The 27,867-nt window shown below is 36.3% G+C and overlaps 1 protein-coding gene across 1 annotated transcript in view; it reads right to left on the reverse strand.

Annotated features, from left to right (window-relative positions):
* The window catches only part of ptprt (protein tyrosine phosphatase receptor type T), a 535,469-nt gene that overhangs the window by 41,082 nt on the left and 466,520 nt on the right, over positions 1–27,867 (reverse strand). Inside the window, exons 23-26 of the mRNA XM_056460746.1 lie at positions 16,057–16,133; positions 14,191–14,227; positions 10,642–10,739; positions 7,333–7,449 (exon numbers count right to left, since the gene is read on the reverse strand). Of these exons, the coding sequence (XP_056316721.1) occupies positions 7,333–7,449; positions 10,642–10,739; positions 14,191–14,227; positions 16,057–16,133 (329 nt within the window). The remainder of the gene's footprint in view (positions 1–7,332; positions 7,450–10,641; positions 10,740–14,190; positions 14,228–16,056; positions 16,134–27,867) is intronic.

Genomic DNA, 27,867 nt, shown 5'->3' on the forward strand with positions numbered 1-27,867 from the left:
GAAAAAACAATAGAATATATATATAATATAACATTAAAATTCAGAAAATAATTATATAAAATAATAATTAATAAAACATTTTTTTTCACAAAAATGCACAAATAAAAAAAAAGTTTAATTAATATGAAAACAAATAAACAATGTCAAACTACAAAACAAAATAAATAATTCAGTCAACCAATCAAAGTAAAAACGTCAAGACAAGTAAAAATCAAATGACCTGTCTTTATTGTAGAGTCTTTCTGCATGGGATGTGTTAATTTTACAATTTCTTCTCTATTTAGTGTGTGAAAAAGGGCTGAAAAACAATTCAGGGCCCGATGTTCAGTATTTGAAACACTGCCCAACCACTGTACTTGGATCAGTGTGAGCGTTTAGGTTTTTCACACACTATGTTGTGTTACAGTACACATCTTCTCCCATTACTTCCACAGCACTTAATGCTCTGATAAGCTTTTAATTATAATTTGGGATTGAGAGTGCCATAATCTGTGCCTGGAGCTGCTGATACCACCAGACGAGGACCCATGTTGCTTTTTAATAATACAGACTGTGTGTGTGTGTGTGTGTGTCTGGAGAGTCGTAACTGAGCTGCTATTCATGACAAGAGTCACTGAAACCTAGATTGGGTTTAAAATCCATTCCTTGACACACAAGGACACTCAAGAATGATTTTAGGGATGAGAGAGCTAATGCCACTGATGTTGAATATTACTACTTTCATAACTGAGTCCCTTCTTGAAATGCTCGAATTTAAACTGTCTGACCATGGCACTCCTAAAATGCTAAATACTCTAGTCTGGGAGATGTTGAGGCACAGAGACACTCCAGAGAAACATGTTATTGATACAAAGAATATAAATATATATAGATATATGTCTGATAATATTTTTTCTTCTGGAGGAAGTGTTTTTTTTATTTTGGCTAGAATAAAAGCAGTTTTTAATTTTTTATAAATCATTTTAAGGACAAAATTATTAGCCCCTTCAAGCTATTTTTTTTCATTAGTCTACAGAACAAACCATCGTTATACAATAACTTTCCTAATTACCCTAACCTGCCTAATTAACCTAGTTAAGCCTTTAAATGTCACTTTAAGCTGTATAGAAGTGTCTTGAAAAATATCTAGTCTAATATTATTTACTGTCATCATGGCAAAGATAAAATAAATCAGTTATTAGAAATGAGTTATTAAAACCATTATGTTTAGAAATGTGTTGAACAAATCTTCTCTCCGCTAAACAGAAATTGGGGGAAACAGGCAGTCTAATAATTCAGGGGGGCTAATAATTCTGACTTCAACTGTATATATAAAATTAAGAGACCACAAAAAAAATCTCAGTCCTCTGTATTTGCTGGATTTATTAGATATGAGCTTGAGTACAATTTTAATAATTCTATAAAGAGCTGATAATTTTTAGATGAAAAAAATGTAATTTAGTGATTACTGTTCCCTCAGAAAATGATAATTGTTCTGAATAATGTTTATTTATTTATTGTGAATAAAAACAAATTTTTTTCACCAAATATAGATTTTTTTGAAACTATTCTGACGTTCAAAAAAAGATGAAAATCAGGGTTGTTTCATGTTTTCTTTTTTACTATTCTGAAGTTCAAATATTGGTATTTTTAAAAGAATTAAATAAAAACGAGAAAAGAAAATGAATTAAAAAAATATTCAAATCAATGTTATATATTAACTATTCTGAAATTCAAACATTGGTATTAAAAAAGAAATAAAACAGAGAAAGGAAAAATAATTATAAATATATTAAAATCAGGGTTATTTGACCAAATATTGATTTTTTTACTATTCTGAAGTTCAAACATTTGTATTTAAAAAAATAAAATAAAATAGAGAAAGAAAAATGAATTAAAAAATATAAAAATCATTTCACCAAATATATTATAATAATATATGTTAATTATTCTGAAATTCAAACATTGTTATAAAAAATAAATAATTGAGAAAAAGGAAAATTAAAAGAAAAAAAATCTTTAAAATCAGGCTTACTTGATTTTACCCAATGTTTTTTTAAAACTATTCTGGAGTTCAAACATTGGTATTTTAAAACATGAAATAAAATAGGGAGTAAAATTGAATTAAAAAAAATATAAAAATAATTTCACCATGTATATGTATACAATATATATATATATATATATATATATATATATATATATATATATATATATATATATATATATATATATATATATACATACATATACAACAGTTCTGTCTGGTTCTCGAATCTGATTGGCACACAAAAGCAGTGTGATATTCTGCAATAACAGCACTCGTACAGCCTCTTCACCTTTGTGTATTACTCCGCCCACAAAGAGTGACAGCAGATCAATAAACTTTCTACAGTTTGACAAATATTACAGCTTTTGGACAACATAATGTACTTTTGAGGCTTTTTTTATTCGAGAATGTTGTTGTTGGGATTGCAATTATACAGTTTATTTATAAGGATAGTGCCTATTTCAAAATATTTCTCATTTCTGAGAGACAACGCTTCGGCATTCATTAGCCAAAGACGGGTAACGTCATCTAGCCACAAGATGGCGCCAGGATTACATTATAAGCCCTTGATTAGAAGATTAAAATGTGAAGCGTGATTTCTTACTACACCTGATCAAATCATTATTACACTGGAAAGCGATATTCTAAGTCGATTTCTCCCTTTTCTATAGATTGCAACTATGCAGTTTATTCATAAGGACAGTGCATATTTTAATAGTTGCTTTCCTATCCCAGTTCTCAACAGTGTTATTCAGAGACCTCACCTCCGAACACCCCCTCCTTATCGCAAACACAACAGCAGTCTGGCAGTGATTGCGCTGCTTTTTTCGGGTTTAATTATTGTGATATCCCGATTGCAAAAGAGAAATACTGTAGACTGTAACACTGTAAGAAGATATCTCTGTAGATGGAAGGCATTTCATGTCAAGTTCAGCCTTATAATCTTAAAATGCGAGCAAAATCAGCAGTTTTGTCATCACCTTATACATTACGCTTGAGAATCATTCAAACACTAGCTCTAAAGTGACGTTGGTGAATTAGTAACGGCTTCTGCTGTTCTGACGTCAGCTGCAGATGTGAATGAATGGCGGAAGTAGTTCCTAATACAAAAGGGTTTTTAGACTCTCCGTGTTTGATTTTCTTTTTTTATATACTCAATTGTGCCGTTGAACCGTTGTATAAACGCAATATCACACGAGTAGCAGTGCGATATGGCTGGATATCAGCACAGCTGGGACACCACTGTGCAAACACACGCCTCCCACCAGTGCTACTCGTGTGATATTGCTCATATACATCTGAAGTTCAAACATTGGTATTAAAAACAAAATAAATAAATGAGACAAAAGAAAAAGAATAAAAGTAAAATAATAATAATAATAATAATAATAATAATAATAATAATAATAATAATAATAATACCAGGGTACTTCACCAAATATATTATATTTAACAATTTTTTAAGTTTAACTATTTTATGAAAATGTGCTCTAAAGGACAACATTTTAATTTGATATGTGGAAGAAATTATATCAATGGCTTAGCTTTTTTTTAAACTACTCTATCTAAAAATATTTAATGCAGTATAATCAATGACATACATTTAATATTATAAATACAATATAATCAATGACACATCAAATTTGACGGATAAATTACCTCCAAATGAAATTGTTAAGTTGTTATTGTAAAAAAGAATTTCATTATATCTTTAAATAATTTACAAAGTTTCATTTTAAATATACTTAAAATATATTTTTAAAAACATTAAAAATAAAAACAATATGCCATTATTAGCTCACCTGTAATTTTATTTTATTTTTTCAAATATTTCCCAAATGATGTTTAACAGAGCAAGGAAATTTTCACAGTATGTCTGATAATATTTTTTCTTCTGGAGAAAGTCTTATTTGTTTTATTTCGGCTAGAATAAAAGCAGTTTTTTAAATATTTTTTAAGTGATTAATTTGAATAATTCTGACTTTAACTGTATATACTGTATAGCCAAATAATAACACGCTTTCATTTGATTTCAGAAAAAACATTTAGGTATTTGCATTATTCATGCTTTTAGAAGAATAGAGATCACTGGGAAACTCTCTGAAAAGATGGATGAGTCGCTTTGAAAATCTGAGGGTCTTTTCACTGGACAACCATCTGAGAATCAGGAGACTTATGCAAAAGTCCCCATTTTATCTCACTTGCAGAGACCAGAAAACATCTCTAGTGATTCTCTTCTCCCACTCATTATGAACACAGAGAGCAGGACCAAACATCTCTCTTTCAAAGCTGAAGACTGAAGTGTTTGAGGAGCTTCAGCCTTGCGAGACAGATGGAGTGAGTGATTTAAGAAAGTTGCTGATGACATGCTGCGTTTCTCCACAAAAACAACTCCCAAACACCATCAGAGCTCCTACATCTGCTCCGTTCACATTACAACATCCAACAACAAAACTCTACACATTTCTAAGAGCTTTTATTGCCATATCCTTTCATTGCACAATATTGTTTCCTGGCTTACGTTAAGATCTCTTCAAGTTTGTTTGTTAGAACATTGCCTTTTTCCGTTTTAATTTATGCAGATCTGACGTCAAGCTGTTCCTGTATATTAAGAACAATAGAAGCAACTGAGTGAGAGATGCATTGTGGGATTAAACATAAGCAGATGGTTCACATGGTATGAATGATCATAAGACCGGATGAAGATATCCATGCAGTGATTGCGGAAAAGTTTCTCATGTGATTATTCATTTTCATGAAATATTCATATCTTGAATATTTACAAAAATAGACTAATTTGATGACATATTAAAATATTCCATTTGACGATCACAGTGCAGCCCAAATATAGCAATTATTGATATATTTCTTATTTATTTATTTATTTGATTATTTATTTATTTATTTATTTATTTATTTATTTATTTATTTATTTATTTATTTATTTATTTATGTATTTATTTATTTATTTATTTATTTTTAAACATATAAAATATCTGCTATATGCTAAATGATAATAGAATATTATTTTACTGCTTCAATTTTTTTTTTTTTACAAAATTATTAGAAACAATATGGTAGACACTGCCTGGCAGGCAAACTACATCATAAGACGTTAATATTAGGTTAGATTTAGGTTGTAACGTCAGGTGAGCAAAATTCAATGTCTAGCCAGCATCTAAGGACAACATTTTTTTGACCTCAATAAGGATGTCAAATGACGTTGATATTTAGTTGATTTTAGGTTGTGTTGGCAAGTAATCCAAAATCCAACGTCAAGCCAACATCTTAAACCAACATCATATTGATGTCAAATGCTGACAGTTATTCGTCAGGTATGGCAACCCAAATCCAACGTTTGATAGACATCATAGTGGTAATGTCCACACAACGTCAAGTTGTAACATCAATAGATGTTGATATTTGGTTGATTTTAGGTTGTGTTGAAGAGTGATCAAAATCCAACGTCAAGCCAACATCTTAAACCAACGTCATATTAAGGTCAAATGATGACATTTATTTGTCAGGTATGGCAACCCAAATCCAACGTCTGATAGACATCATAGTGGTAACGTCCACCGCCGTCAAGTTGTAACATCAATAGATGTTGATATTTGGTTGATTTTAGGTTGTGTTGAAGAGTGATCAAAATCCAACGTCAAGCCAACATCTTAAACCAACGTCATATTGATGTCAAATGCTGACATTTATTCGTCAGGTATGGCAACCCAAATCCAACGTCTGATAGACATCATAGTGGTAACGTCCACCGCCGTCAAGTTGTAACATCAATAGATGTTGATATTTGGCTGATTGTAGGTTGTGTTGGAAAGTGATCAAAATCCAACGTCAAGCCAACATCTTAAACCAACGTCATATTAAGGTCTAATACTGGCATTTATTAGTCAGGTATGGCAATCAAAATCCAACGTCTCATAAATGTCATAGTGGTAACGTCCACACAACATCAAGCTGTAACATCATTAAACATTGACATTTGGTTGATTTTAGATTGGACAATAAACATTGACGTCGGCCAGGTGTTGGGTTCTGACGTCAACCGGACTTTCATTTCCAAACAAAATGCAATGTTCCCACAACATTGGGGTACAACGTCAGTCTGACGTCATTTCCCTGATGGGTGTACTCACATTAAACATGCTTTTTATGTACAGTATATACAATTATTTTGTAAATACTGCAAAAACAAGGTGACGCAGTGGCGCAGTAGGTAGAGTTTGCATGTTCTCCCTGCGTTCGCGTGGATTTCCTTGTGGTACTCTAATTTCCCCCACAGTCCAAAGACATGCGGTACAGGTGAATTGGGTAGGCTAAACTGTTCGTAGTGTATGAGAGTGAATGAGTGTGTATGGATGTTTCCCAGAGATGGGTTGCAGCTGGAAAGGCATCCGCTGCATAAAACATGTGCTGGATAAGTTGGTGGTTAATTCCGCTGTGGCGACCCCGGATTAATAAAGGGACTACGCTGAAAAGAAAATGAATGAATGAATACTGCAAAAACAGTTTGAAAATACTTGTTCAATTTTAGCCCATTCAGTATGTCTCTTAATCATAATTATTTTTTTTATTTTTATATTTGTACAACTTTGACCCATACAATATGGTCTCTTAATTTAATATCTCTTAATAAATGAAGTCATATTTTAAAAAACGCATTTTGCATTTTACTAGGGTTATCTTTGTGTAATTTTAAAATTTGTTTGATGATCTTAAACTGAAAAAACTAATTTATATACAACTTTTTAAAAACTAAACTCTTTTTTACAGCTCTGCATAATAAATCAGAGCTATAAATTTTCTATAAATTTCTATTAAATTGCATATAAGCTGTACAAGAAGGTCGCTGGTTCGAATCTCGGCTGTGTCAGTTGGCATTATTGTGTGGAGTTTGCATGTTCTCCCCACGTTTGTGTGGGTTTCCTCAGGGTGCTCCTTTTTCCCCCACAAGTCCAAAGACATGCGGTACAGGTGAATTGGGTAACTAAATTGTCCATAGTGTATGAGTGTGAATGAGTGTGTATGGTTGTTTCCTAGTGATGGGTTGCGTCTGGAAGGGCATCTGCTGCGTAAAAACTTGGATAAGTTGGCGGTTCATTCTGCTGTGGCGACCCCGGATTAATAAAGGGACTAAGCCGAAAAGAAAATGAATGAATAAGCTCTACATCATGCAACAGCTTCTATGACATTGTTGAAAATTCAGTTTTAAAAGCATTTCCGTCATAAAAGATACAAAGAAACTAAGAACACAATATAGAAACATTTAATCAGAAAAGAGATTTTACCTTCTGTACAGTAAAAGTCCTGATTACATATTCTGCCAGCGGCTCCGTTTCGATCAGTGTGACTTTGATATCTCCATACACCTCGGTCTCGTCAGGCCAGTAGCGAACGCACTTCACCTTCATGGACACACAGAGACCCACACGTACACATTAAAACACAACACCTGCATGTCAATTCACCTCAGTATTACTCTTTCTTACAGCAAGGCCTAAGTCAAATTGGCATTTGCGGAAACAGTATTATCAAACAAGTCCCTGATGACATTCTGAAAGCTCAGAGAGGTGTAATTGGCCACCTGTCAGACTGGATGTTTTCTCTGAATGAACAACCCCTGTGGTCCGAGTTCACTGGAGCCAATCATTGAACATCGCTCAATTATACTCATCGTGACATCAAACTGCTCTCGTCGGGGATATTCTCAAAGACGCACTACCTAATTTGATCATGTCCTTCAGAATCACCCACTCACTCATTTAAAGTTTCCCTTGAATGTAAGGAAACTTTATAGCATGCTGGAATCTACATTAATTTGATGAGTGAAGCTCACAAAACTACACTGTCATAAATATCTGGTAATTAACACTTTCCGTATTGTGATTCGTAAGTGTTTTCTGTTTATTTACGGTTGTGAATTGCATTATGGGATGTTGATCTCTGCTCTGTCAACTTCTGATTTTGAAAATTCAGCTCTACAGTTTAATAAAGTGACTTTTATTAACCTTTTAGTTATTTGGAATAATATAACATGTAAGAAATAATGTAGATGTAGAAAAATAAGTCTGTAAAATAACAGAAAATGTACTGGCAACTTATTACAAGATTTTTGTAGTGTAATACACAACACCAACCCATATAATATATCACTTTAAACTATTAAAAATCACTAAATACGTAAAACTGCTAATTTGCATATTGTAACGGAATGTGACAACGGAAGTTTGGATCCAAACGCAGGTTTATTAAACAGAGAATGATCAGGAAAGCAATGGTCAAACCAGGGATCTGTTCTTCGTACCTCGCTTAAATGATCTAGATCCTGGATCTCTTAATCTTGATAACTGATCTCTGGCTAATTTGGTTCTTCAAACAAGTTCGCGAATCAGATTAAAATGTCTGAATGAACTGATCTGAGATCGCTGGGTGTGTTGTGAAGGACAGCTCGATCGATCCTCGAAATCATGATCAGCAATGCAACGATTGGCTGACGGCACAGCAGCGTAATGACATCATCTGAATAATATTCAAGTATCCATTTGAGTAAAATTACACAAAATTTGTAGTAAACGGTTTGTTAAATATGATACACAATAACTTTCCACATTTGCTGTGAGCTGCAGGCTTTACTCTATCATGTGTCAGGAGTATTTAGCAATTTGTTTCGTTTTACAGTTAGGGCGGATTTTCTTTATTATAGTAGCCATAGTAATATTATAGTAGCTGCGGTTTCTTTTTTTATATAATTATTTTTTCTGGGTTTTTCACCTTTAATTGGCAGGACAGTAGAGAGTACTGACAGGAAAGTGTGGAAAGCAGAGAAAGGGGAAGGATCGGCACAGGACCACGAGGCGGAAATCGAACCCGGGTCATCTTGAGCACCGGATCACACACGTCGACGCACCAACCACTACACCATCGGCACCGACGTAGCTGCAGTTTCTTAATCGGTGTAAAGAATAACTGGATGTTTAAATTAATATCAATAAATTTTCTCTTTAATACCACCAGGTGACAGTCTTATTTCGGAGTGCAGATTGCATAAGTTTTATTAACATATATTTTTTAAACTTTATATATAGTTTTAAAAATTAAATTTACTATTTTCACAAGTGTATAGAACTACTACTGTAAGAAAATATCAGAATTCGGTACAATATTCAATATCATATTCAATATTCAGTTTCAATATTATCTTTGCTTGAGCTGACCCGATTTAATCCTGTTTATAATATGAAATGAGCCTGCTCCCAGGTTTGAGCCATCAGAACTGTTGCTATGACAAAAACTCTCGGATGAGTTTTGAAGAACGAAACAATCCTGGATCGTGTCAAATCGTCAATAACCAAATCCAGCTAACTGAGTAATCCACGTACGAAGAACGGACCCCAGGAGTAAGCAGATGTATACAGGCAGTCCAGAGTCGTGGTTGTGGGGGTTGGCTAACTCAATATTGTAATGCACTACTTTCTAAAGTAACTTTCCCCAACACTGGTTAACAGTAAATATTCAAGTGCTTTACTTATACAGTTAAAGCCAAACTTATTAGCCATCCTAATAATGCATACAATTTTAATAATTTCACAAGTGTTGCATAATGGAGAGAATATTTTTAGCACATATTAATGCAACATATATAGTTTTAATAACTAATTACTAATAACTAATTTATTTAGTTTTTGCCATGGTGGACAGTAACATAATATTTTTCTAGTTATTTTGCAAGATACTAGTATTCAGCTTAAAGTGACATTTAAAGACTTAACTAGGTTATTATGTAAACTAGGCAAATTAGAGCTCATAATATTGACCTTAATAAAATTTAAAGCTGCTTTTATTCCAGCCAAACTAAAACAATTATGACTGTCCCTAGAAGAAAAAACATTACAGAATATACAGTAAAAAATCCTGTTGAACATCACTTGGGAACTATTTAAAAAAGAATCAAAATTGCAAAAGAGGGCTAACAATTTTCTCTGTGTTTAAACTTCAACTGCATGTGTGTGAAGATTGATTTAAGCATGGTTTAACATGCCCACATGATCACAAATTCTCATAATTCCTAAATAAAAAAGTGAAGATGTGATTCCAGTTCTTATGCAGCCAATGAAAAGAATAGGCCGGTATTATGCAGATGTGTTTTTGGGATCCTGATTACTTGTTTCAGTGGTTCAGAATCCATTCCTTGTCTTGAGAAAACTAACTTTCCTTATCGTGCAATTTGAGCTTTAAAACTTTTAAGAACTTTTACTTTCACAAAGAGCTTCATAACCCACTATAGATAAGGTAATTTTGGAAAAAACATAATAGGGGCACTTTAAAAGTTGGCATAGAATGAAAGCAGATACAACTGTTTCTTCTCTATTGTGTGCATCCATAAGTCATTGAAAATAAATACTGAAATATTCTATGAAAAAAGCATCAGTTTAGAATTCATTTCAACTTTAAAAATAATATGAAACTTTTACATCGATTCAGCAGTGTGTATATATGAGATTGTAGTTAAATGTGTATCAACCGGAGAAGTGCTTTGTAAATAACCCTCTTAATCCGGTGATTTTTATTAAGGAAAGAGATCATTAGAAGGAGCTCACCCTGCCAACTTCCACCAGGTTGGTTACCATGACGATACTGGCTGAATTCTCCTGCCAAATCATCCTCCAGAAATCCCTGACGGTCTCCTGCATGGGGCCTACATAAGACAAGGAGTGCCACATTTAGAAAACCTCCACCGGGATCATGCAACACTCACAAAAAACCCGAAATAAAATGCAACATCGCTTTATTGATTCGCAGAGAGTCCCTGAAGGAAAGATCACGGCAGGTCCACAGCGGTTCATGATAATGTGTCCTAGGTTGCTCTTTCTAATGGACAATAGTGGACTGATGTAGATTAAGATAATAAAGCAGCCTGGTGGATGATAGTACACTAGAAGTAAAAGCTAAAGTTAAAATTAACGTAGGCAGAAATTTAACACTTGTACTATAACATGTAATTATTTTTATTCACTACTTTACTTTTTATTACTCTGCTGTTTAACAGAGACATTATAAACATAATAGTTTTAACATCTGACTTTTAAAAATGTACTTATTTTGTCTTTGTCGTGATGACAGTACATTATATTTCACTTGTTACTTTGCAAGATAGTATTCAGCTTAAAGGGCCCTATCATATACCCGTGTAATAAGGTACAAGATGCGTCTGGCACGATTTGTTGCTAATTTCAGACCAGCACAACTGTAATTTTCATATTTTGCGCTACGTTGTTTAAATGGCAAATCCATTTGCACCACTTTGTGGACTCATAGGCGTTCTGGTCTAAAAACGTGGTGTGTTAAGGCGCATTGTTGGCACGTTGTTATTTTGAGGAACTGAAATAGACTGAAAGCTGCTCCATTGTCCAGTGCAGAGCGCGTTAGTTATGGGTCTCTGTGGGTCCAAACCAGCCTGATCTCACTAGGTAACGTACGTATTTTATGTTTTATCAGTTTAGTGGCTAATTCGTACGAATTTGTACGTGTTCAGTCCTCTGAAAATGTACGATTTAAGGAGACGTGGCACCTAACCCCACCCCTAACCCCAACCGTCATTGGGTAATGAGCAAATCGTACTAAATTGTTTGAATTAGATTGTATGAATTCATACGAATTAGCCACTAAATCAAAAACTTACAAATTTCTGTGCGATTGCATTGGTCCAAACACTTACACATTGCTTAATGCACACAGGATGTACTACAATACACAAATATCTTTAGATATAAAAAACATTAAAGGATTAAAATGTTACAAAAATATAATTTTCTACATAAATATAAAAACCACTGCCTCCATGCCTCATCTCGGGGGGCTTTTTCAGTTTATTCATGACAATTTGTACTATATGGGGCATAAAATTAGGATGTGTGTTTGTTTTTTGTTTTTTACCCCCTTTCATTATTATTGTTCATTTATTCGATTACTGGAAATTAGAACTGAATTTAGAAATTGTTTGAAACAAATCTTTGCGCTTAACAAACAAAATTACCTATGTAGGCTAATGGATGTCTGTAGTGGAGTGAGTTTCCACCAATTTCTTAACCACTAAAGTAAAAGAGTAAAGTAAAAAGTAAAGGTAAAGTAAAGAGAAAGTAAAGAGGCCGAATGGAGGAGGCTTGTTCTCTATCCTTGCGCTGCAGATGCTCTGTTTAATTGTTTTCTCGCTAGTGATGTGTTCAGTTTTTCCACTTACAAAGTCCGCCATGTAAATAGCAAACGCACCATGACGCGACACAACTGACTCTTAGAGGGATTGTGAGATGAGACTCTGATTGGTTTAATGCACGCTATGCTCAAAACACACACATAATTCATTAAGAGAATAAGCACAATAAGCACAACCCTGTTAGACCATGCACCAGGGCGCAAACCGTATTTTTCCATCCTTAAAATAGCAAAAGTGAATTCGGACATACTCTTAATGCTTTCGCGCCATGTGTTTTAAAGCCAGTTCACACCAGGACGCTTTTTGCTCATGTTTTTCATCAACGTTTAACGCCTTGAGACTAAATAAAGGCCGCTAATGTGATCGTGCACACCAACGCGCAAAACACCAGATGTAAAAGCATTATTTTTTAAAAAAAACCTCATGCTTATTTTTTGTTTTAATGCGCTGATGAACGTGGAGCCGTTTATTGCACTGAACAATAATCATTTCTTCATCGCTACATCTGGAGCTGCTACTTGAACCATCCATGCTTGTTCGATTCACCAGTATCTTTAACAACAAGCGTGTCAACTTTCTGTCTTCTTCTTCTTCTTCTGTGTTACAAGCAGGTGTCAAAAGCTTAAATTTGTGCAGCGCAATCTAACATCAAGGAGTGATTTTGCATACTCTTCTGCTCGACGCCAGTGAAAATCGATTGGGTTTGAATCCGGAGAAACGTCAACGCAAACGAAAAGTGTCTCGGTGTGTACAAGCCTTTAGACTTTGAGCATTAAAATAGAGCCAAAAGTGTCATTTAAAGGCTTAACAAGGTTAATTGCGTTAACATTAGGTTTGTATAGCCAATCAAAAAAACAAACAAACAATTTATTATATTAAATAAAGCTACAATATTGACCTTAAAAAATAATAAAAAAAAAAAAAAAACTGCTTTTATTCATTCATTCATTTTCTTTTCAGCTTAGTCCCTTATTATCCGGGGTCGCCACAGTGGAATGAACCACCAACTTATCCAGCACATGTTTTACGCAGCGGATGCCCTTCCAGCTGCAATCTATCTTTGGGAAACATCTATACACACTCATTCACACTCATACACTACAGAAAATTTAGCTTACCCAATTCACCTGTACCGCATGTTTTTGGACTGTGGGGGAAACTGCAGCACTCGGAGGAAAGCCACGCAAACGTGGGGAAAACATGAACTCCACACAGAAAAGCCAACTGACCCAGCCGAGGCTCGAACCAGCGACCTTCTTGCGGTGAGGCGACAGCACTACCTACTGCGCCACCACATTGCCTGCTTTTATTCCAGCCAAACTAAAATAAATAATACTTTCTCATAGTATATCTTGAAATAAATACTGTGAAAATGTCCTTGTTCTGTTAAACATCACCTACAATTTTACTGGAAGGTTAATTATCATGTTTTTTTTTTAATGCAGACACAAACTACTACATTCAATGATACTGCGCACACTGCTACAGTTGCTGCCCTTAGCATATAAAAGCTAGTACATTGTAATTAATTACACTTGCAAGATGGACATGTAGATTGTGTTTACTATGGTAAATATCACCATAGTTTTTCTATAACTGCACTTTATAACTTATACCTATATCCTGCACTTGCTGCTATTGCACTGCTGGTTAGACCTAAACTGCATTTCGTTGCCTTGTACTTGTACATGTGTAATGACAATAAAGTTGAATCTAATCTAATCTAATCTCTTAGTTTTGTTGATCAGGTATGTTTATTAATTGCCTTAAAATGTTAGTAATAGGAAATTGTAAAGCTATGAGGTGTGCATGATACTACAACACTGGTACAGTTGCTTTTAGCATATAAAAGCTAGTACATTCTAATTAATTACACTTGCAAGATAGATATGTAGACGGTGTTCACGTCTCTTAGATAATGTATTTTGTTAATTACCTTGCGTTGCTATGTAGTGTCTTGGTCTGTGGTAGCCCTGGGAAACAAAATAAAAAAAGGAAGGTGCAAATTATTCAAATGAAACACATTTTTATACCTGCACTAACCAGTACACTTAAAATACACTTTGTTTGAATCCAATTCAGCCCTCAATGAGACATCGTAATTAAACCTTTCTGACTCCATGGCTTCATTAGCATTTTAACCACTGCGAAACAAATTGGTGACCAATGTAGCCTTGCTCCTGTCAAGCTCTGAAAGCGCCGCTGTGGTTTACGACCGGTTCTGTGGTACGATGGAGACCGTAATTGTTTTATTATCAGGACTGAGATTGGGTAGCCTGATTATAGCCGCTGTGGGCCAGAGAAGCATATCCGCACATGTTTACTCTCCATTTCGCAATGATCACAATCATATCGACTGTGTCATTATGGTGTTTAGATCAAGTTAGGGGAAGCAGCACTTTTTTTTTCCCCTTTTGAAGCAGCACTTTCTCCAGAGCAGTCGCGAGCTGTGGACACGGAGCATTTGCTGGGGTGATTTGAAGAGCGTTTAAGTGCTGAAATCCACTGTATCCTTCATTTGTTGTAAGAGAGGATCTCAGGAGCGAAGCGCATAAATGTTGCATTAGTCTATTCGTCTATTAGTCTAAGCCCTTCTTTGACAGCAAAGAGTGAAGTTGTTCTGACATTTGGAGATGGTTATGCAACACACAGACTTTAAAAGTCATAAATACTATGGTCAGACTTGGAGATCATTATTTCTTTAGCAGTACATGTGAAGCTTGTTTGATGTTTTAGTCAACATGAAGGGGAAAATAAAATTTACATTTGGAAAGAAAAGGCAGTATTTATTTGATCATAGTCAGTAAAACAATTTTTTTGAATGTAAAATAAATGTTTTGTTCTTTAAGATGTAATTAATTCCAACAGAAATCATTCTAAAATGTTGATTTGCCGCCCAATAGAAATGTGTTATTTAATACTTTTTATATTAATACTTTTTAAAGATTGTCATACTTTTTAAAGATTACTTTTGATTAATATATGATTAAAGTTCTAAACAACAACATTAATATGAAAGATAAATATATGTATATATATATATATATATATATATATATATATATATATATATATATATTTAATTTACGTCAATTTACCCCATAAAACTAACTAACTAAATAAATTAAAACATTACTATCAAAAAAAAAAAAAAAAAAAATATATATATATATATATACAGTTGTTGTTATTTTTTCCATAATTTCTGTTTAACGGAAAGAAGTTTTTTTCAACACATTTCTAAACATAATAGTTTTAATAACTCATTTCTAATAACTAATTTCTTTTATCTTTGCAATGATGACAGTAAATAATATTTTACTAGATTTTTTTTTTAATTTTAATGTGTGAGTTTAATGTGACATTTAAAGGCTTAACTAGGTTAATAAGATTAACTAGACAGTTTAGGGTAAGTAGGCAAGTTATTGTATTACGATGGTTTGTTCAGTAGACTATTGAAAAAAATATATAGCTTAAGGGGTTAACAATTTTGACCTTAAAATGGATTCAAAAAAAATTAAAAACTGCTTTTATTCTAGCCGAAATAAAACAATTAAGACTTTCTCCAGAAAAAAAAAAAAAAAAAAAAAAAAAAAAAAAAAAAATATATATATATATATATATATATATATATATATATATATATATATATATATATATATATATATATATATATATATTAACATAAATATTAACTATTATTATTTATAAGAGCTGGCCTCTGCACAAAAATACATGTTCACCATTATCTTCAGCTCAAAAATCAACATTGTCATGTTAGAAGCAAACATGTGATACTCACATCTATATAGTTGGCGTTAATGTAGTCGGAGTGCGGGTCTCCCTCCAGCGGCTGCAGTCGGACACGAGTGTGATCGTCTGTGGGGTCAAATATTCACAGAAGAGCCGGTCTAAAGTTACACATACACTTTAAAGGGGAGCTACACACATATGAGCTGTCCAGGAAACACAACTGTTGTACTGTATGCACAACATCAGTTTACGAGTCAGAAGTGTGTGAAAACTAACTTTCTTCTGGTTCAAAATGGACATCGAGTTTTGTGTAAAGTTTTTTTTTTACGCATCATTCTCTTGTAGCAAACTAAAGATGAGAGGGGCGTGGCTAAGAATATTGTGGACGAAGTGGCAAACTGATGTCACTCCAAACGCAGTCTGGTCGTTTGATAAATAAGGGACTAAAGGCTGATTTATACTTCTGCATCAAGAGCATGCGCATGGTCTGGCACAGCCTTCGCATGGTCACATACCCCTCGCCGTGGCTGACGCTTCTCAAAAATGTAAGTACATGTCCCAACGATGCATAGCACAAGCTCTGTGATTCGTCGGGTTGGTAGCGGTGACGAGTGTGGGCTGTGCTAAGAGCCGCAAGCCTAATGGAGCAAGTGTTTACAAGTGTTGAGTCCCATGTAGGAGCTCCAAATGGAAACTTTTGTTTTGTGTTTACCTTCCTACCTTTGAATGAGCAAGTTTTAGCTACTTGTAGAGTTTAGATAAAACAAAACACTCGTAACACAGAAACACAACACAGAGGAACATAAAAACCTACTGCCAGCTAGCGTTTTGGAGGTGTTATTGCAGAGCTACACAAACAGCTAGCAGAAGTATAAACGCACGACTATGTGCAAGGCAGGTGCCATGGGTCACGCAGAGCGCTCGATGCAGAAGTATAAACCAGTCATAAGCCGAAAGAAAATTAATGAATGCATGAACATGGACTATCAAAATAATCACACTTAGCTGGTGATTGATTATAAGCATGTTTGGCATGCTGTCCCGGGTATCATAAGATCCTTGAGCACAGGGCTCCCTCATGTTGCAGGGCGAGAGGGGAGTTTGAGCTCAGGTAGATCTCAAAAACTCCCCTGCTGTAGTAGCTAATGAACAAATAGTGATTGCTCTTAAGATACTGCAACTTACTAGGAGCACGTCTATAATGCCTATTTGGTTTAGTCAATTTACTGAAGTTGTGTGTTTTTGTATGGTGGGCGGAAACCGGGGGGCCCGGGGAAACCCACGTGAGCATGGGGAGAACGTGTAAACTCCGCACAGACACATCAGCTGGCTTGGTAAGGACTATAACCAGTGACGTTCTTGCTGTGAGGCAACAGTGCTAACCACTGGGCCACCGTGCCACCCATCTAGAAAAGGAGGAGTAGTAGGGGTGGAAGGGGGGATTCTTTAATAAGGAAGATGGCTGTGATATGGAACTTAGTATACAGTGACTTAGGAATCGTCTGATTTGTGAATCATAAATTGAGCACGTGATCAATCATGAGCATGTGATCCTCTCGAAATTAGTTTACAAATAAACTTCACTTATAAATGTTCATTTCAAACAGACTTTAACACTTTCATAAACAGCATTATTCAGATTTCAGTTCAAAACCACAAATCAACATCAAGTGAGTATATGATATATGATTTTTCAGTAAACAAGACAACATCTTGTGTCATTTACAGTACTAATAAAGTCCATTCATTCATTTTTTTTTTTTCGGCTTAGTCCCTTTATTAATCTGGGGTCGCCAGAGCGGAATGAACCACCAACTCATCCAGCAAATGTTTTAAGCAGCGGATGCCCTTCCAGCTGCAACCCATCACTGGGAAACACCATACACACCCATTTACTTACCCAATTCACCTATAGCACATGTCTTTGGCCTTGTGGGGGTAACCAGAGCACCCGGAGGAAACCCACTCGAACACGGGGAGAACATGCAAACTGCACATAGAAATGCCAACTGACCCAGCAGATGCTCAAACCAGCGACCTTTTTGCTGTGAGGCGAGAGCGCTACTCACAGCGCCACCATGCTGCCCTACTAATGAAGTTGTTGTTTTAATTGTGCGCTTTGAGAAGGCATGCAACCTCAGTGAAACTTCCATCATAAGACAATTACAATCTTCTTTTAGTTTGTTAGTGTTTTTTATTTTAATTTCCATAATGATGGGGAGCACGTTTCTAAAAAAGAAAAAGAAAGAAAAGTTCTTGTTTCTAAGCAACTCAAGTCTGGGTGCCCTAAGTTCAACCCTGCACTCTTTGAATTGATGACAAGAATTGGATCATTTTCCCATTCAAAGAAGTGGATGTACAGTACAGTTAGTCGGTGATGTAATTGATTTAATTACCGCAGCTCCACCAATCTTCGTCTTGTCTTCGCTATAAACACTTGACCTGCTAATGTTTAGCACAGGCACCGCGTCTTTCCACTCTAGAAAGGTGAAGATGCGTGTCTTGGCAATTACCATGACACTTCAGGAAAAAGGGGAAGAAGGTGGAAGCGGAAAGCGAGGAGGGGTAAAGGAAAGGTCTGACATGAGCTCCGCAAACCCGTGTGGCGTTCAGCTTTGATCACATGGAGAATGCAAATGCGCTGTTCAGGCATGTCGACTCTAAGCCAACGGATGTTCTCTGATGGCAGGCAGATCCGCAGAATCCCTCCTGATTTCTCGGGTTCTTTTCAATCTGAGGAGAAGCGGGTCCATGTCTTGAGCTGTAAGCGGGTCGTGAAGGTTGTTTACTTTCACACAGCCCCTCCTTTCCTGTCCAAACCTGCCGTGTTTCTTATTCTGTCTGCTCGGCATCCACTAACTTACATTTTTGAACTTCAGACTTTTTTATTTGCTGCTTCTCTCTCTCTCTTGCTAGCCTCACAAACATCTCAGCTGTCTCTCGCAGGAGCTTTCGTCTGTCTGCTGACCTCTCTGCTCCCCGAAAGGGAACATGTGTGTGTGAGGGAGGGAAATGGAGGGATGCGGAAAGAGAGCGAGAGAAAGAGATGGGGCTAATTAGACGCCACTGAGTCAGTTGTCATAACAGCGCGCACTCGGCAGGGTTCCTCTCCGCAGTGAGGGGCCAGACACAAAGCTCTAATTGGGAGAGAATGACCGGACTACAGACAAGCGGAGCGGTGCATGGGTACAGTAGTTCTGAGTCAGCCTCCAAAACTATCTGGATGTTTGGATGATCACCGGTGTGAGACACGTTACGGTGACGTATAATGATAAATTGTGTTTGTGCGTCATTTATACCACAGATGGGAGTCAATTATACCTAAATCATGAAATTAAAAGTGCAACAGGAGATCTTAGAATGTGATAAAGTTAGCCTGATAGCACTGAAAGCCCACCCTGCAAATCCAGAACGCATGAACACAAGACAACATCACAACTTACAAATACATAATTTAATATTATCCAGAGTGAAAACTTTATAGTACAGTTCGTAATTACACTATCACAATTAAAAAATGTAGGATGTTGATGAGTGCCACAGTCATATCACCCTGCAGCTCAAGACTGGTTACTCACTGAAGCTAAGCAAGGCTGAGCCTGGTCAATACCTGGATGGGAGATCACATGGGGAAAACTAGGTTGCTGTTAGAAGTGGTGTTAGTGAGGCCAGCAGGAGGCGCTCAATCTGCAGTCTGTGTGAGGCCTAATGCCCCAGTGTAGTGAAGGGGACGTTATACTGTCAATGGGCGCCGTCTTTCGGATGATACGTTAAATCGAGGTCTTGACTTTCTGTGGTCATTAAAAATCCACTTCTCGTAAAGAGTAGGGGTGTATCCCCGGTGTCCTGGCAAAATACCCTCCATTGGCCCTTACCAATCATGGCCTGATTGAATTGGCTCTATCACTGTCTCTTTACTACACCAATAGCTGTTGTGTGGTGAGCGCACTGGCGCCGTTGTCCTGTGGCTGCCGTCACATCATCCAAGTGGATGCTGCACACTGGTGGTGGTGTGGAGAGACCCCCCTCATGATTTTAAAGTACTTTGGGTGTATGCCCATACTTGATAAATGCGCTAAATAAATACACATTACAATACATTACTTTCTGAACTCCATAATCCCAACAGGGTGTGCAAAGGCAGGTAAGACATCCTATTGTAATGTTCGGACTGAATGGTTTGATTGGACCCACACCTTCCACAGGATATTAAAATATATTTCAAGAGTTCACACTGAATATTGATAATAAAGTGTGTTTGGCATGCTGTCCCGGGAGAGAGCCCTGAGCTCATAAGATCCTCAAGCCCGGGGCCTCCTCCCATTTCATCGGGAGAGAGGGGTGTTTGAGCTCACGTAGGTCTTGAGAGCTCAACCGAAATCGTTTGTTCGGCCTATTCCTTAATTATTAAGGGTTGCCATAGCAGAATGAACCACCAACTATACAGCATGTGTTTATACGGTGAATGCCCTGTACTAAAAACACTAATAAACTGTGCTGATTTGGTTGATTCAATTCACTTATACTGCATGTCTTTGAACTGTGGGAGGAAACCGGAGCATCCGGGGGAAACCCACGTGAGCACCGGGAGAACATGCAAACTCCACACAGAAACACCAACTGGCCCAGCCGGGACTCGAATCAGCGATCTTCTAACCACTATGTTTCCCTGTCCTGGATTAATCTAGAAAAGATGGGGAGTAGCGGTGGAGGGGAGATTCTTCGAGGCGAAGATGACTAAAGTAAGAATATCTTTGTTATTTATGTGCGTTTGGATTCATCTGATTGGTAAACCATATGATAGCTAATGCGGGACCGGCTGTGGTCAATCATAGGCACGTGATCCTCTCAAAATTAGTTTACAAATACACTTCACATAAATACATTTTGCAACAATCTCACAGCAAGAAGGTCGCTGGTTTGAGCCTCGGCTGTGTCAGTTGGCATTCCTGTGAGGAGTTTGCATGTTCTCCCCATGTTCGCATGGGTTTCCTCCGGGCTCTCTGGCTTCCCCCACAAGTCCAAAGACATGGCACAGGTGAATTGGGTAGGCTGACCTGTCCTTAGTGCATAAGTGTGAATGGGTGTGTATGGATGTTTCCCAGTTATGGGTTGCAGCTGGAAGGGCATCCGCTGCGTAAAACATGTGCTGAATAAGTTGGCGGTTCATTCAGCTGTGGCGACCCCAGATTAATAAAGGGACTAAGCTGAAAAGAAAATGAATGAATGAATTTTGACCACTTCATTAAAGATCAGTATGTGAAGTCACTTCCAACTAGCATAACAAGACGATCGTCTATTGCACCTTTAGGTGAGAACAGGAGTGCTAGTTCTTTTAAAGTGGTTACTTTTCTAGCCTTCACCTGGCAGCCTGTAAAACAAACCTACAGACCTAAATTAAACTGCAGATATGAGTCATACTGTAACTAGCTGCCCTTTGATCTGGGCTACCAATCATCCGCCCTAGCAACCACATAGAAACATCTAAGCAAATGAATAGCATCACCTTTGCAACTCTCGAGAAAACCTTATATCATCACCCATTCAATTCAAATTTATTTGTACAGCGCTTTTCACCATTGTCATTCCAAAGCAGCTTTACTACATGCGCACATTATTACATTCATTCATTTATTTGCCTTCGGCTTAGTCCCTTTATTCATCAGGGGTCACCACAGTGGAATGGACCACCAACCTATTCAGCATATGTTTTACACAGAGGATGCCCTTCCAGCTGCAACCCAGTACTGGGAAACACCCATAGTTTATTCAATTAATCTATAGCGCATGTCTTTGGACTGTGGGGGAAACCTGAGCACCCGGAGGAAACCCTTGCATGTTCTTCTCGTGTTCGCGTGGGTTTCCTTCGAGTGCTCTGGTTTCCCCCAGTTCAAAGACATATGCTGTGGGTGAACTGGGAAAACTAAATTGTCCGTAGTGTAGTGTGTGAATGAGTGTGTATGGATGTATATGGACTAAGCCGAAAAGAAAATGAATGAATTAATAATATAAAAGGAATGTATAAGGGTATTTGATGTGCGCATGTTTAGGCAAGGCTAGTTTTTTTATATAGCACATTTCATACACAGAGGCAATTCAAAGTGCTTTACATAAACAGGAATAAAAAAGACAAGTATAAGAAAATAAAAACAAATATTAAAAAGGATAAAAAAAACATATAAAAATGTGTTAAAATAGGTTATAAAATAATGAAAAAGAAGAGAAAAGCACAATAGTGCGATCTGTCGGATGTGGCCCAGTGCTCATTCATTAAAGACACAGCTAAACAGATGTATTTTCAGTCTTAATTTGAATGTGCCTAATGTTGGATGTTTAACCTTCAGGACTTGTCTAACACCAATCAAGACCTCTCTCACTCAGACCATGAACTGTTCACACTTCTTCCCTCAGGCAGACGCTACAGATCTCTATGCACTAAAACATCTAGGCATTTTTATCCTCAGGCCATATTCAACTTCAAAAGCTAGCACATCAGTTGCTACCTGCTTTTTATGAACAAAAAACAAGACGGTACTCTTATTGTGTTTATGGTTTCTGTAACCTAAAAAAGGCTTTTAAAAGGCTTTTTAAAGGCAAATAAAACAGTCAACAATGCACAGAAATTATAAACTACACTCATCTGCCACTTTATTAGGCACACCTGTCCAACAGCTCGTTAACGCAAATTTCTAATCAGCCAATCACATGGCAGCAACTCAATGCATTTAGGCATGTAGACATGGTCAAGATGATCTGTTGCAGTTCAAACCGAGCATCAGAATGGGGAAGAAAGGTGACTTAAGTCAGTGGTTCTCAAACTTTTAAGCCAGCGACCCCCAATGTAAGATCGCCAAGAACTCACGACCCCCACTACCAAAACATATCCAAACAATAAAAATAACTTATTTTAAGTTTTATAAACAGATTTATTGCATTTGATATCAACACTAATCAAAACTAACAAGCAAAAAAATATGTATATGCATGCGTGAGGAAAATATGTCTCAATGAAATCCCGTTATCACAAGAAAACACATTTTTAAAGCATAATTGAGTGACCAAAAGATACACGGACGAACCGCTCACCGGCCCTGCACGCACTGCTTGACATGAATTTTACATACCGCTGCCACTAGCACGGCTGACAGCGTCTAGCGATTAAATGAAGGTTTAAACAACCTCTCGTGCTTAAAATGTGTAGATGTGGCAAACTGTTACCTGAAAGTTCCGTCCCACAGACTTTACAATGAATGCTTTAGTTATTTTCATAGCGGACTTGAAGCCAATGGAAGTCTTTTATCCACTCTTGGAAAAGTGAAGATGGTGGATTAACATTCACCACATGAGCACTAATCAGATGTGCCATTATTTGTAGCTTTAGCTGGTTTCTAAAACTAAATCTGTCAGTGTTGTTTCATTCTCTCATCTTCAGCACGTTACATTTTCGCGGTTGTAGCTCCTGTCATCTGAAGGCAGAAGGCGTTGACTGAATGATTCAGTGTAGCGCAGTGGGCCAATAAGAAGAGCGTAAAGGCGGGACAAGCGTTGCCGGCTTTGTTTACTGCAGCAAGTTGACATGACAACAGTTTTAAACTGAAAAGTTTCTTTCCTCAGGCGATCTACCTTATGAACAGTTAAATATTCCCCTTCTGTGCAATAAATATGTGCAATACTTTCTCATACGCACTTGTACACAGCACCATATATCAATATACAATGCAATACCTTCTACATTCGCACTTGTACACAGCATATAACTTGTACACAGCATATAACCTTATAACCTGTATATTTATAACAATCTGTACATACAACTCAACATCCAGGTTTCTTGACTAACCGCATCTGTTTAATGTTCATCATTTTTTATTATTATTATTTTATTTTTTCAGATTTATTTTGTTGTCACTTGTCACTTTATGTACACTGGAAGCTTCTGTAGCCAAAACAAATTCCTTGTGTGTGTGAAGCACACTTGGCAATAAAACTGATTCTGATTCTAAAACTGTTCCTGAGCGCTGCGCTTCAAGTGCAAAGATGCATTCTGCCTGAATGTGTCCTAAATACTTTATGAATTCATCAGTGATATCTTTAAAAAATCTGAAAATATTAGCTTTCACTTGTAATACTGAAAAATATTTATTATAATCACTGAAAATTACACAATTTTTAAAATCACTCTCGCGACCCCTTGAAATTATTCTGCGACCCCCAGTTTGAGAACCACTGACTTAAGTGACTGAACATGGCATGGTTGTTGTTGCCAGACGGGCTGGTCTGAGTATTTCAGAAACTGCTGATCTACTAGGATTTTCACGCAAAACCATCTCTAGGGTTTACAAAGAACGATCTGAATAAGAAAAAATATCCAGTGAGCTGTCAGCTAAGAGCAGGAAACTGAGGCTACAATTCACACAGGTTCACCAAAATTGGACAATAGAAGATTGGAAAAAAGTTGCCTGGTCTGATGAGTCTTGATTTCTGCTGCAACATTCAGATGGGAGGGTCAGAATTTGGCATCAACAACATGAAGGTTCAGGCTGGTGGTAGTTTTGTAATAGTGTGGGGGATATTTTTTTGGCACACTTTGGGTCAATTAGTACCAACCGAGCATCGTATCAACGCCACAGCCTACCTGAGTATCATTGCTGACTATATCCACCCTTTATGACTACAGTGTACCCATCTTCTGATGGCTACTTCCAGCAGAATGACAGGCCATGTCAAAAAGCACGAATCATCACAGACTGGTTTCTGAAACATGACAATGAGTTCACTGTACTCAAATGCCCTCCACAGTCACCAGATCTAAATCCAATGATCTGGTGGAATGGAAGATTCACATCATGGACGTGCAGCTGACAAATCTGCAGCAACTGTGTGATGCTATCATGTCAATATGGACCAAAATCTTAGAGGAATATTTCCAGTACCTTGTTAAATCTATGACACAAAGTATTAAAGCAGTTCTTAAGGTTAAAGGGGGTCCAACCAGGTACTAGTAAGGTGTACCTAATAAAGTGGCTGGTGACCGTATTTTATATTTTTCTGTCCACTATATTCTATGTTCTCTGAGCACTGTAAAATCTCCTTTAATCACATTTATAAAATAAAACTGTTGTTAATCAGTATTACTGCAGCTTTTTTAAGCAAAATGATCATTATTGTATGTTTGGTTATACTTTTTCTAAACTTTATTCCATTTAAATCAGCCATTCAACCATTTTAATGTTCAGCAGCTCAACCTGGACTTTTTGCACCAAGTCTTTCAAGGTCACTAAGGTATTTAAGTACCATGAGATTCAGTCATCTTTAAGTGCATCATAAATGTCCACATATTTTTAAGGGCCCTTGCCTCTGTTATTGACCTAATCGTCCTGATGCCATAATTAAACCTGAAAAACACAACAGTAGCACTAAACTAAAATCTCAAACATAATGCACTTGAGGTGCAATGACATCATTAATAAACTACATTTACTTTCCACTTCATCCCAAAAGCGATCAAAACAGAAAGAGAACAACCTGGTACATTTTAAAAGTACCGCTCCAAAAATGTCAGCAGTCTATTAATCAGAGCTCTTAAGCCTGTGTCCTCTTCACTGCTCTTATATATAACCTCAGTGTGTTGTCAGCTGGCCCAGTGCATTATACACCTAAACAGCCTATTAAATCCCTGCTTGGCAGAAAAGAGGTTCTTGTGTCAAATGGGCCAAGTGCTGTCGCACACACCTCGTGGCGTGAGAGCGAGGAACTCTAATCCAGTTTAATCCATTTCCATCCGCTCTGGGATAAGACGCTTTGCTCATGAAGTCTACCTGAGAGGGTTTTAGAAAGAAGCAGAAGTGTTTATGCGAACGCTTGAGCTTTGAGAGCCTGGTGTTAGGACAAGTGTCATGCTAATCTGAAAGAGACTCATTTGAGAAGGTTCATTTGCACTAACAGCAATAAAAAAGGGTTATTGCTTTAAATGAAGTACTTGCTATTAAGGAAATTAATTTCAGACAGTTTTGTAATATAATGATCCTATTAGTTTACATAACCATTGCATGATCTATCTTTTTAATATCTTTATTTGTTGCTCTAGACAGTAATATGAAATGAAAACTTTTATTTGGTAACACTTTATTTTGATGGTCCGTTTGTTTTTTGATGGACCTTTTATTCTTTTGGAATGTTTTACAGAAAAAGAGCCAATTTCACATGTACTTGTAACCAAAAGACAACAGTTCTGGTAAAAAAAAAAATATATATATATACAGTTGAAGTCAGAATTATTACTCCCCCTTTGATTTTTGATTTTTATTTTAAATATTTTGCAAATCATGTTTAACAGAGCAAGGAAATTTTCACAGTATGTCTGATAATATTTTTTCTTCTGGAGAAAGTCTTATTTGTTTTATTTCGGCTAGAATAAAAGCAGTTTTTAATTTTTTTAAAAGCCATTTTAAGGTCAGAATTATTAGCCCCTTCAAGCTATTTTTTTTTTTTTCGTCTACAGAACAAACCATCGTTATCATGTGTTCAATGTTGATCCGTCAGCCGAAATCAATCGAGTGTTTTTGGAGAAGGTGCCCGAATCTCGATGCGTTGCATTCACAGCGTGTTCAGTGCAAATGCCCGCACATCATTGCCAAAGAAGCTCGCCTTTACTGAGTTTAAACTGAAACTGCGGATCATAACAAAGAACGGTACTGTACCGGTGCACATTGCGAGAATCCTGCTCTGCTCTGCTCATATATTGGGCCGGCTGACTCGCCTGCTTTTTTCCACAAACACAGAAAAATGAAAATCAGCGCATAACCAGACTGAACATTAAAAAATGACACAAACTGAAACCAAAACCTTTAAAGAGGGGTAAAAGTGAGACTTCCTTTCTTTTGTCCTTTCTTTCTTGAGATGTATATTATTTGTCTATTTAGTTACTGATGACTGCTTTGCAGCTTTCAGCATTGAATAGAATGATTTATTCTAGTCTTACATTTAAGTTTTGTAGCAGAAATATTATTTATTAAATTACATATAAAAACAATAGTGCAAAAAAATTTCTTACTGCAATGCTTAATTTTGTTTGATGCAAACCATAAATTAATTTTTTTATTAAAGTAACAGTAGGACTTATAGCTGATAACTCACATTCAAGCTAATTCAAGCCAGCATGATAAGGATAAATGTTATTCATGGTTAGTCTTATTGACATCAACGTCATCGTTAATATTTTATAATTATTAGACATTCATTTAGGAATTATTGCACTAATATTAATAAGTCATCACAGACTTAGTTAGTTGTTTCTGTTTTTTGTTATTCCTGATTGATGTTGTTTTCAATAACAATAAATCTATTAACATACAACTTGCAGTGGTGCTCATTCATATTTGGTGGGTGCTCCTTTCTGGTGCTCCTAAATTTTTGAAGTTGGAAGCACCGGTGCTACCAACTAAATTTCGAGCCCTGTCTATATGTGTTTATGAGAAGAGAGTACAGAGTGTATAATTATGTGCAGAATTCATTGTTGTAAAAGGAGAAGAAAAAAAAAAAACAATACAAATCTGTATGTTTGATTAAATGAAACATGATTTGTGAAGATATTTTTGCTATAATATGACTGTTAAGATTTTTTCAACACATTTCTAAACATAAAAGTTTTAATAACTCATTTCTAATAACTGATTTATTTTATCTTTGCCATGATGACAGTAAATAATATTTGACTAGATATTTTTCAAGACACTTCTATGCAGCTTAAAGTGACATTAAAGTGCGCTGGGGGTAATAATTCTGACTTCAAATGTATATAATATTACTGTTTAATGTCTTGGCTGTGTATTTAAAAATGCTGCTCCCTTTGTTTTCATTC

The sequence above is a fragment of the Danio aesculapii genome, chromosome 6 (assembly GCF_903798145.1).
Source record: "Danio aesculapii chromosome 6, fDanAes4.1, whole genome shotgun sequence".
Classification (NCBI taxonomy): Eukaryota; Metazoa; Chordata; class Actinopteri; order Cypriniformes; family Danionidae; genus Danio; species Danio aesculapii.